This window comes from Trachemys scripta, chromosome 1 (assembly GCF_013100865.1).
Source record: "Trachemys scripta elegans isolate TJP31775 chromosome 1, CAS_Tse_1.0, whole genome shotgun sequence".
In the NCBI taxonomy this organism is placed as follows: domain Eukaryota; kingdom Metazoa; phylum Chordata; order Testudines; family Emydidae; genus Trachemys; species Trachemys scripta.
In genome coordinates, this window is record NC_048298.1 from 90,393,261 (window position 1) to 90,405,741 (window position 12,481).

The 12,481-nt window shown below is 45.2% G+C and overlaps 1 protein-coding gene across 1 annotated transcript in view; it reads right to left on the reverse strand.

Moving 5' to 3' along the window:
• Positions 1-447: 447 nt before the first annotated feature.
• CACNA1I (calcium voltage-gated channel subunit alpha1 I) overlaps positions 448-12,481 on the reverse strand; it is a 116,542-nt gene continuing 104,508 nt past the window's right edge. The window contains exons 30-34 of the mRNA XM_034790613.1: positions 11,849-12,178; positions 10,327-10,473; positions 1,641-1,757; positions 1,197-1,253; positions 448-492 (exon numbers count right to left, since the gene is read on the reverse strand). Coding sequence (XP_034646504.1) covers positions 448-492; positions 1,197-1,253; positions 1,641-1,757; positions 10,327-10,473; positions 11,849-12,178 — 696 coding nt within the window. The remainder of the gene's footprint in view (positions 493-1,196; positions 1,254-1,640; positions 1,758-10,326; positions 10,474-11,848; positions 12,179-12,481) is intronic.

The following is a 12,481-nucleotide window of genomic DNA, read 5'->3' on the forward strand; positions in this document are numbered from 1 at the left end:
AAGAAATCCGGGGCAAACTCGGCCCTTCAGCAGCTCCCATCTCATTAAAAAGGGGCCAGCAATGGAACTAAAGCCAGAGAGAATATCAACAAACTGAGGCAGACTAGAAGAGTTCAAGAGAACTGCTGGTTTCTGGGACAGGGGAGGAGGGGCTAGAGGGGCCTGCCCGAAAGAGCAGGAAGGAAAATTCAGATAGATCCAAGAAGATGCTAAAGTGATGGGTTGAGCAGCCTTTCCCTGCCCCCGAAACACCTTATGTTCTTTTACTGGCTCCTGAAGGTTTGCTGGTAAAACTGCTGACATAGAGCATATGTGCTCATTGCCTCTGGCACCCCCCACATGCACACACGGGAGTGGAGAGAGGAGTTGTGGCTTATTCCTTTGAACTCTCATTTCCCTCCCCTCTGCCCTTGGTTTTCCATGTAGTTTTAATTGTGTTAGCGGCTGTCACTCCAGTGTCGCTTCATTACCAGTCTGCTGTCCCTGAAGGAGCTGAGTGACAGGCAGAGAGAGTTATAACAGCGCTGGTGAGGAGAGGCGGAATGGTTCCTTCCATGCAAATGGGGACATTAAATCACACTGAGATAAATCAAAGTGGTGAGGATTGGAGTGACTGGTCTCCTGTTCCCATTAGGAGGGATGTGTAAACCTGCGGGAGACTCAGAGGGGATCTGGGCTCACATCCTGCAGCACAAGCTTTATGCGCGAGGGCGTTAGGCAAACAGTGTCACTGACTCGCTGCACCGCCATTCACACATGTCCATGTTTTCAAGCCCATTCACGCATCGCCTCACCCTCTCACACGAACGGATCAGCACGCGTGCCCTCACGCATGCAGTCATAGCATACATACACACATGCTCAGACACCTGCCTAGCAGACTCGGACACACATCGGGGCAGCATTTCAAAAGAACTCAGCAACCCCAGGGCACCAGTCTGCTGAAAATCTGGCCACTCAGTTTAGGGTGCAATTTTCAAAATCCTAAGTGATTTAGGTGCCCAAATCCCAGGGTCTTTCNAAATGGACATTCCAAAGGGTTACATCCCCATCCCCCTAAATATATTTCCAGTCAAAGCAAGCCATTGATAGCGGTGAAGGGAGCTGTAGCTTGCACCCCCCTCCGTGTTCTCATCAGATCTGTCTGAGTGAAAAGTCTCTAGGGGAGGAGTTGCTGCTAAGTGTCTGACACTCACATTCTTCATGAGAGTGAAGTGTGACCAGTAGGGGAATACATGGCACTCCAGGCCGCGCTGGGACAGAGGTACAGAGTTCGGCACATTAAGAGGAACATGTACCCGATCAGCTGGCCAACGGATGTTGTGGTCGTGTTCCAAGATGCAGGCCCCTCCCATGGTTTGTGCTGTGTGCACATAAGTTCTGTGATGGACCCAGTCTCAGACAGCATGGAGAAGTGAAGAGGAGAGGAGACACTCACTCCTTGTAACCTCCTCCACTGGGAAAAGCCATACCCTCACGGGATTCACTCCCATGCCCTGAGCGAGGAATGGGTTCTTGCCAAACCACTGCTAGGAGGAATGGTGGCTCTTTCAAGGAAGGACCTGTCATTCAGGACCTGGGAGGATGCACACGCTTCCCACTGTGTATGCAGATATCCCAAATACCTAGGATGCTCCTACCTTGGTCTCCTTAGGACTCAACTGACAGATGCTGCGATTGTCTAAATCATCCCCTAGCAGGATGGAAGAAGACTTGTCTGAGTTGAGGGATAAGCCTTCCATTTCAGCCAGCTGAACCTACAGGAGGAGAAAGAAGCTGTCACAGGATATGGCCTGAATCTATTTCTCAACCAATCCTGCTGTTTTAAGGCTGAATGGGTGCAGGGAGAGAGCCCATACACCTGAGAGTGACTTAAAAAAAATTCCTTTATTTATACTATGTATTTCCTAACCCAGAGCTAGGCCTGGTGAGACAACCCACTTCTAGTAAAGCACGGAAATGAAAACTGGGAGCTGCCAGGAACCAGTCCAGATGATGGGTTCCCTGATCAAGACTCCCCTGGTGTGAAAGATGGAGAGAGGAATCCAGAGTCTGTCCCAGGGTCAGAGTCTGGCACCAGGCTCCTCGAGCGTAGGGCTCACTGAGTCAGTGCCAGGAGAGGACTTCCTTAGTCTGGGGAGAAAAGTCTGCCCCAGAGACAGAGCAGTGGGGAAAAATCCCATACACCAACAATTAGTTCGTGGCAAGCTGAGGTACGAATCTAGCCTGCACTAGCCTTTGGCAGATGGACTCTCCCTGTGGACCTGCTGCCATGCATTAACAGTTCATTAATCTAGTCCTCTCTGACCTTCAGTAGGGTCCATGCAGACAGACAGCCCACATCAGGCTAGTGCGGTGTGGATTCACACCCCACCTCGCTGCAAGCTAAATGTTGTGCACACAAACCCCTAGTCTGGAGACAACAGAGTGTGCTCTGATGTTGGATGAGGAGAAGGCCCCCTCAATCTGGGGCTAATGAAGATTGTCCTAATTAAATAGTGTGAAGGCTCTTTCATGCCAGGGATAAGCATGCCACTTTCAGTCCATGCCAGTATCATGCTTTTGATTCTCTCTCACCGTCACTACTATAACCTATTCCCTTCTGGCCTCTCTGCTTCTTCCCTCTCTCACCTTTAATCTATCCAACACCTTAACTAACATCTTCTCCTCCCTGTTGCTTTATCTATGGCACCCCATCCTCCATTCCCTTCATTGGCTTCCTCTTTCTTTATCAGGTGTAACAAAGCTCACCATTCTCAGCTTTCAGGCTCTGCACAGCTCTGCTCCTGCCTACATCTCTGTTCATTTCATCCCCCATCCCATTTTACACCCTACACTCCCCTCCCCAACCTTCTCTCCTTAGTGCTTCCTTTGCCTTCTCCCATTTGCATCTCTCCTCTACACTTGGAAAGCTTCTCCTTCTTCCTGTATGCCAAGCAGCCTCCCTCTCTTTCTTCAAACATACTTCCTTCCCTCAGCCTTCCCTCACTGGTCTCTAGAGCAGAGCTAGCTCCTACTCCTGCACCTGATCCTTTATTGTTGTTGTATCTGTCTTATTTAGGGCTGCATGCTCCTTCAGGACTGGGATCTTGTCCTCCTATGTGTTTGAACAGACTGCGTGCACCAGTGGCACTATGTGAATAACAATAAGAAGATGATTTGGTGATATGACTCCTCCAGGCTGGAAGTTTAGTGGTCTTTGCCAGTGTCAGTGATTGGAAGAGGACTCCTTCAGAGTGATAATTCACTTGTAATAAACAAAAGAAAAAACCTGATCTACATTTTTAAAGAGACCTGACATCCATAGTCATTAGGTTGTTCCAACACAAGAACACCATGTTGTAGAACTGTTCAGATTGCTCAAATACAAAAGCCACCAACTCAGAGCATTAACAAACTCAGAAACCCACAACTGCATTATGTCAAACATGCTACTCAGCAACCAGTCAACAACAATTTATGGTCTAGAAACACAGTCTGAATCCAGCCCCATTCGACATGTGTGCTCATCCATGATGTATAAGCAAACATTTCACCAAAACAACCTTAACTCTGTCCCTATAGGCATGTAAGTATGAAATAGGAAAAAATCTGAGACAACCTCCTTCAGCCATAACAAAGCGTTTCAAATCATCAGTGACCAAAAACACAAGAATACTTTACTCTTTGTTGAACTGCTATTCTGCAAATCAGTCCATCTCGCAGTCTACACGAAAAGACAGATTTAACAAAGTCATAAATAGACAACGAGCAGGCTCAAAGCAGGTTCACCATTTTTCATTGACAAACCCTGGGCTGCGGATTAAACACTCCATGGACCATCAATACACATTGCTAGTGTGTATGCAAACCTCATAAAGACAGAAAATGAAATGATAGCAATGACATGAAAAGAGAACAAGGGTCTTCTTATATTTTAATATTACAACTTCTATAGACTACAGACTACTTAGAACTCTCCTGAATAAAGTTGACGAAGTAAAAATGAAATGATGACAGTGGGCAGTTCACTATATCAGTAGATTGGTTTAAAAAATTCAAAGATGGCCACATGCATAGTCACCGAACTTCTTATATCCCTTAGAAAAATGACTAGATCCAGACATAACAAATTATAGAGTCACAGAGTTCAAGGCAGAAGGGGCCACCAGATCATCCCTTTGAAAACAGGGAAGCTAGGGTTACCATACGTCTGGATTTTCCCGGACATGTCCGGCTTTTTGGGCTCCAAATCCCCGTCCGGGGGGAAATCCCAAAAAGCCGGACATGTCCGGGAAAATCGGGACATGCGGGGCTGGCGGTGCCGAGCCGGGGGCTCGGGGGCCGGGCTGGCGGTGCAGTGCTGGGGGCCGGGAGCCGGGCCGGCGGTGCGGTGCAGGGAGCCCAGGGGCCGGGCCAGGGACCGGCGGTGCTGGGCAGGCCGGGGGTGGTCGGCTGGGGGCCCGGGGGCTGGGCTGGGGACCGGCAGTGCTGGGCAGGCTGGGGGTGCTCAGCCGGGGGCCTGGGGGCCGGGCCGGGGCCCGGCAGTGCTGGGCGAGCCGGGGGTGCTCGGCCTGGGGCCGGACCCGGGGCCGGCACCCCAGGGCCCGAGCCGACCCAGGCTGGAGACGCCGGGGGGGTCAGACTGGGCCGTGCCTCCTCCCCCCACACCCTCCTTACCTGCTTCGGGCTTCCCGCGAATCAAATGTTCGCGGGAAGCAGGGGAGGGGGCGGAGTTGGGGTGGGGACTTTGGGGAAGGGGCGGAGTTGGGGCGTGGGGGGGGCGTGGGCGGGGCTGGGGGGGGGCCGGGGCCCCGTGGAGTATCCTCCTTTTGGAGGCTCAAAATATGGTAACCCTAGGGAAGCAATCATGACAATCTTTGTGCGAAGAACTGTTTTGAAAACAAGGCTCCAGGGGCTGAGTCCTGCAAGATGCCCAGTAGAGCTGAGCAAAATCTTTTGACCAACATTTTTTTGGGTGAAAAATGCAGATTTGGCAACACTGAAACATTTTGCAAATTTGTGTCCACTTCACCAAACTGTTTATATAAAAAAATCCCTCCCCCACCAAATTCCCCAAAAGTTGAAGCGTTTCATTTTGACATTTTTCGAGTTTTCCAATCAAAATGACTTTTTGTTTAAAAATTTCCTTCAATTTAATTTTTTTACACATGCAAATACATTTTAAAAACTTCTCAGAATCAAAACAAAACATTTTGTTCAATCCAAAACACTTTTTTTTTTTTTTTACTTTTCAATTTGCTCAAAATTTTGGTTTGGGGGCGTCTCAAAACAATTTTTTTGGAATCACCAGCAAACCCAAAACCTCACTATCTGCATGGCTCTAGTGCTGACCACTTTCGCTTGACAGAGCAGAACACTTAGCACATACTTAAGAACTTTAAGCATGTGTAGTGTTTTGAGCTGGAGCACTTAGTACATTGCTGGATCAAGCCCTAGATAAGAAGGGAACAGCTTGAAGGCTGTAGGCAAGTGTTGTCACCGGGCAGGTTTCAACCTGTTTTGGCATGGTGTTTCCTTATAATTTTGATGAAGCTCACACACATTGAATAGGGCCAGATGAAGAATGTGCTCTGTCTATATACATTTTGATTCATTACTCTACAGTGTGTTTGAAATGTCTGTGTACATCCTAGATTTTTAATGTTAGTGGTTGTATCTGGACAGCCTTCAGTGTTACACAGCATAGTGTTCTTCTGGTGGAATTTCCTTGTTGTTTTTCACAAAAGTTTTATACTATGTAATTATGGATAAAAAATAATTATGCATATATCTGGTTAAAACGTTGAACTTTAATTTTACTTTAATATGATTTAGAAAATAAAAATATCTAAATTTTAATGCTAAATTGTTCCTGCATGAGTTGATCAATAATTTCCTTTAAATTCCAGAATGTATTTATATGAATCAAAAATATCAACTTTGGAAAATAATTTATAATTCTAAAGTGGTTATTGGAACTTCTTTTAAATTACAAATCAATTCTTTCATAGTTGTTTTCACTTTCCTCATTTTTAGCACATGTTTTTTTATTCTTATTTTTCTTTTAATGTAATTTTTTTATATTTAAAAAAATGATTATTGATTGTCGTTATCATTCTGGCCACCTGTGCTTGTCTGTGTGTTTTTTTTTTTTTTAATGAAATTGCTGTTTTCTTTCTGTTAATATTTCAAAATACTTTTCTTGCTATGTTTTTAATCCAAATTTTGTTTTATGCTCTCTTGTGTCTTCCTGTATGTCTTCACAACCTTAACTCCACCTTAACAAAGGAATTTTGTCTGGAGAGCTCCTGTGTTTTTTTAACAGTTTGACATGGTTATGACATACATAGGGAACAAGACAGGCAGACAGGAGGAAACCTGCTGAAGCCCCTATGTTCTGATAGGAAATGGGACCAAGTAAACCAGGAGAACTGCAGGGCCCTGGGAACCATGAGGCACCAGAGTTCAAAGAAACTGAGAAACTCTGCATGACCTTGGTTTCCCAGCTATCCTCTGGAAATCAGCTTCCTACTATTCACCAGCCTTCCCTCCTTTCCCATGCTCCAAACCTTGATTCCTGCTTCTTCTCCCAGTTTTGCACCCCTGTGGACTTTCTGAAGTCCACAGAATCTGCTGCAGACCTTAACAGGTCTGCAGGAACCACTGACCCAATGTGGAATCTACTAATGTTCACAGCAGATCCTTCAGACTTCAAAAAGTCTGCAGGGAAGAATATCTGGGACCAGAAGTTGGAATCAAAGTATGGAACTTGGGGGAGCTGAGAAGTAGGGGGCAGATGACTCAAAGAAAGACCCAAGTGGGGCCAGAGAAATTCTGCTGAGCTTAGAAGCTTTGCTGACATGCTGAGTTGAAGTAGGCATGGGAGACCCTGGGGACCCAGAGGATGTCTGTAGGGTTAGCGGGAGTGCTCAAGGCTACTGCTGGTTGTCACCTACCCATAATTCAGCGGCATACAGCAGCACATACATACATACATAGTAATGATGCTCATGAAAGTCCATGATTCATCATCTTTCTCTTTAGCCCTATTACTTTCCCTTTCCCTTGACTTGGATTCTAAAATTTTGTTACCACGGGGGAAGATGCCACCACAAGTACCCTTTGTGGTTGTGAAAATTCTGCCACCCTACCCCTTGGTGGTGGTGTGGTGATTTTGCTGCCTACCTTCTTGCATGAGAGGGTGGGAAAATTCTCCTGCCACCTGCCTCCCCATACATGATGCTGAAGATTATTGCCAAGATTTTCAAAGGCAACAAGTGATTTTGGGTGCCTCATTTTTTGGGTGCCCACCCTGGGATGCCTTAAATGGGCCTGATTAACAGAAAGTGCTTAGCACTCACTCTCTAAATATCAAGCCCCTTGAAGGGCCTTGAGTTGGGCACCCAAAAATGCAAGCACCCCAAATTACTAGTTACTTATCAAAATCTTGTGTATACCACCACATGCCCCCTGTGGATGAGGGCTTGAAGACTCCAATTGGAGAAGAATAGCAGCATCTGCCTATTGCTGCCTCTGAGGAAGACTCATTGAGAAGGCTGTGGCTGGGAGGAGAAGGCCTGGTGCCTTGGACCCAGGGGCATGGAGCTAATCCATTGCTCTCTTTATGTACAGAGGCGAGAGTAATCTACCAATGAGAACTTTGACACTCTAACTTTGCTAACTCATTTCAACCAATAAAACTGTAGAATGCAAATTAACTAGACAGGGAATGATGATTAGTTGTGTTACCGCTGATATCACATTGACAATATATAAGAATAACCTGAGCTATTGACACAACTCTAACCACAATCATAACAGTTAGGTACAACAATTGTTAAAAATTTTACTTAATTATAACCTAATTTCTTTCAGCGTTTTCAGTGAGTTTTAATGGAAATTCCAAAGGTTTAGGGAAGGATTTTCAAAACCACCTAAAAGTGATTAAGGAGCACAAGTCTCATGGAATGTCCATGGGTCTTGTGCTCCTAAGTCCTTTATGTGATTTTGAAACTCCCATCCTTAATAAGAAGCCATTTTTAGCTAGAAGGATCCCCTCCAAAAAAAAAAAAGAGACCCAAAAACTTTCTTAATGGGCCAATTTTTAATTAATTTTAACTAGGGCTGTCAAGCGATTAAAAAAATTAATCACGATTAATCGCACGATTAAAAAAATTAATCACAATTAATCGCGCTGTTAAACAATAATACAATAACAATAACAACAATACCTTTTATTTAAATTTTTGGATGTTTTCTACATTTTCAAATATATTTATTCAATTACAACACAGAACACAAAGTGCACAGTGCTCAGTTAATATTTATTTTTGATTTTCACTGTAAAAGACAAAAGAAATAGTATTTTTCAATTCCCGCATTGCAACTACTGTAGTGAAATCTCTTTATCAAGAAAGCTGAATTTACAAATGTAGAATTATGTAAAAAAAAACCCCCGCATTAAAAAATAAAACAATATAAAGCTTTAGAGCCTACAGGTTCACTCATTCCTACTTCTTGTTCAGTCAATCGCTCAGACAAAGAAGTTTGCTTACATTTGCAGGAGATAATGCTGCCTGCGTCTTGTTTACGTCACCTGAAAGTGAGAACAGGCATTCACAGGCCACTGTTGTAGCTGGCGTTGCAAGATATTTACGTGCCAAAAGCACTAAAGATTCGTATGTCCCTTCGTGCTTCAACCACCATTCCAGAGGACATGTGTCCATGCTGATGACGGGTTCTGCTCGATAACCATACAAAGCAGTGCAGACCGACGCATGTTCATTTTCATCATCTGAGTCAGATGCCACCAACAGAAGGTTGATTTTCTTTTTTGGTGGTTCGGGTTCTGTAGTTTCCGCATTGGACTGTTGCTCTTTTAAGACTTCAGAAAGCATTCTTCACACCTCATCCCTCTCAGATTTTGGAAGGCACTTCAGATTCTTAAATCTTGGGTCGAGTGCTATAATTATCTCTAGAAATCTCACATTGGTACCTTCTTTGTATTTTGTCAAATCTGCAGTGAAAGTGTTCTTAAAAGAAACAACATGTGCTGGGCCATCATCCGAGCCTGCTATAATATGAAATATATGGCAGAATGCGGGTAAAACAGAGCAGGAGACATACAATTCTCCCCCAAAGAGTTCAGTCACAAATTTAATTAAAACATTATTTTTTTAACAAGCGTCATCAGCACGGAAGCGTGTTCTCAGGAATGGTGGCCAAAGCATGAAGGGGCATATGAATGTTTAGCACATCTGGCACGTAAATACCTTGCAATGCTGGCTACAAAAGTGCCATGTGAACGCCTGTTCTCACTTTCAGGTGACATTGTAAATAATAAGCAGGCACCATTATGTCCCGTAAATGTAAACAAACTTGTTTGTCTGAGCGATTGGCTGAACAAGAAGTAGGACTCAGTGGACTTGTAAGCTCTAAAGTTTTATATTGTTTTGTTTTTGAATGCAGTTATGTAACAAAAATAATCTACATTTGTAAGTTGCACTTTCACGATAAAGAGATTGCACTACAGTACTTGTATATGGTGATTTGAAAAATACTGTTTTTTTGTTTATCGTTTTTAGAGTGCAAATATTAGTAATAAAATAATAATATAAAGTGAGCACGGTAGACTTCGTATTCTGTGTTGTTACTGAAATCAATATATTTGAAAATGTAGAAAAACATCCAAAAATATTTAATAAATTTCATTTGGTATTCTATTGCTTAACAGTGTGATTAAAACTGCAAATAATCACGATTAATTTTTTTAATCATGATTCATTTTTTGAGTTAATCGTGTGAGTTAACTGCGATTAATCTACAGCCCTAATTTTAACTCAAACTAATTAACAGACTTACTTAAAAATCCAATCTTTCCTCACTGATTATGGCCCGAATTAATCAAAGCATTTAACCACGTGCTTAACTCCCATGGACATCAATGGGACTTCAGAAAGCACATCTTAAAGTTAAGCATAGGCTTAAATTCTCTGAGAATTGGGCCCTGAGTGCTGAAAATTTGGGGAAGATACACTGTGTCCTTCACATAAACAAATCTCTTCTTTAAGTGAAAACTGATACACAGCAATGATATCTCCACCTCTAGTTCATTCTCTCCTGTCATCCTTCCTGGTTCATCTGCCTTTCCTTCCTGCTTTCCACTAGTACATACGTGTCTCCCATTGCTTAGGAGGACAGGCCAATATCAGAAATTCACTGTAGTAACAAAGGTCGAAGCTTCTGTCTAAACAATCTATGGAGCTCTCCTCAGGGAAACCTCAAGGGTATGAGCATGTGTGTGTGTATTGGGGGGTTCCCTCCCCAACCTCGCACGCAGGTTACCTCTTGCTTGTCATGGTTACACTTCTCGCACATGGCCGGCGAGGAGTAATGATGGAAGACGGAGCCCGATAGGTTATCGATGATCATTAACTCCCCGTCGAAGGAGTCCTTAATAATTAAAGAGACACTGTCCAGCCATAAGTTCTCCTAGGGGACAAGAAAGGGGGAGGATGGGAGAAATTATTTAAAGAACCCAGAGTTTTTTGCTTTAATGTGTTGTGCGAATTTAGGGCCAGATTCTGCCACCCTTACTCAGAGGGAGTAGCACTTTACTCTATGAGCAACCTCGCTCAAGTCAGTGAGGCTGATCGTGGCGCAAGGTGTCACTTAAGGTGAGTGATGATGGCAGAATCCAGCACGTAGGGCTTGTCTACACTTGAAACACTACCGATGTGCCACTGCAGCGCTTCATCGTAACCAGTGGATTACAACCTGTGGTCCATGGACCCCTGGGGATCTGCAGACTATGTCTACGATTTCCAAAGAGGTCCGTGCTTCCATTTGAAATTTTGTAGGGGTCCACAAATGAAAAAAGGTTGAAAACCCCTGGTGTAGACACTACCTATGCTGACAGGAGGGGTTCTCCCATTGGCGTAGGGAACCCACCTCCCTGAGGGTAAGTCTACACTACCCGCCAGATTGGCGGGCAGCGATCGAATCAGCAGGGTTCGATTTATTGCGTCTAGTCTAGACGCAATAAATAGATCCCCAAACGCTCTCCCGTTGACTCCTGTACTCCACCGCCACGAGAGGCACGGGCAGAGTTGACGGGGGAGCAGCAGCAGTCATCTCACCGCGGTGAAGACACCACGGTAGGTCGATCTAAGTACGTTGACTTCAGCTACATTATTCATGTAGCTGAAATTGAGTAACTTAGATCGATCCCCCTTCCCAGTGTAGACCAGGCTTAAGAGGTGGTAGCTTGGTCTGTGGAAGACTTCTTCCATCGACCTAGCATTGTCTATGCCGGGGGTTAGGCAAAGCTACATTGCTCAGGGGGGTGGTTTTTTCACACCCCTAAGCGATGAAGCTGGGTTGACTTCGCTTTTTAGTTAGACCAGGCCTTAGTGTTCATATGAAATGGAGGGACTAACATCACTAGTTGCCGGTGCAGACAGGCACTGCGTAAGCTTCCCTTCCAGCTCTGCCAAAGCACCTCACTCCTGTACTGCGCCATCTCCTGCTATTCCAATCCTCAGCTCCCCACACAAAATACTCTGCTAATGCACCTTAATCTTGACCTGCAGCACCCCTCCTATCATAATCCTGAGCTTCCTGCACAGCTCTGACAATGCACCTCCAACCTGTCCTGTAGTACTCCCTGCACCCTTTGCTATTCCAGTCCTGGCCCCACACAACTCCACCAATGCACCGGCACAACCCAATTCACCCAAGCTAGACCTGAATGCAAACCAGTCACCAGTCTGTATCCCATTACTAAGCCCTAAATCATCTAGACTGCCCTCCTTTTCCCCACTCCAGCCTGCTGCAGTCTTCCTGGTAAGCACAAAGGTTTACCCACCTGTGCTGGAGAGAAACATCTCATGCACAGATGTCCTTCAGGGTCCACTCTCCCACCTCCTCCACCTCCTCCTCCCTGTCCTGAGCTCGGGGAGCCCATGCTGCGGGGGCAGAGCCCGTGTGCCATCTCAAGCTCAATCTCGGCATCCATTTCCGCATCCTCCTGCGCTTCCTTGTTGCTGTCGTCGAGGTGTTTCATAAGCACAGCTACCACCACGTTGATGAGAACGAACTGTGCTGTGAGCACGAAGCTGACAAAGTAGAGTGGCGAGATGAACTGCAGGTTGCTGAGGCAACTCCGGTCATCATGGGTGCAGTCCCGCAGGGTATCCTTGAGGAAAGGGCAGGTGTAAGAGGAAGTGGTGGGGAAAAGGAGAGAAGGACTAGAGTAAGAATTTAAATTTGGCTGCTCCCTCGGTCAAAAAACACAGAATCCAATGCCAGGTAGGACTAAGGTCTTCCAATACCCGGTACTGTCTGAGCATATGGGATCCTCAGTGCCCAGTGCCCCCGGCAATCACAGGAAGACCATCACATTTGACAATCTCTGCTCAGTGCTCCAGAAACAGGTGCCTTCTTCCCCATAGGCCTAGGGAGAAAATTCCTTCCAGATCTGCAAATGTGATCATTTTAA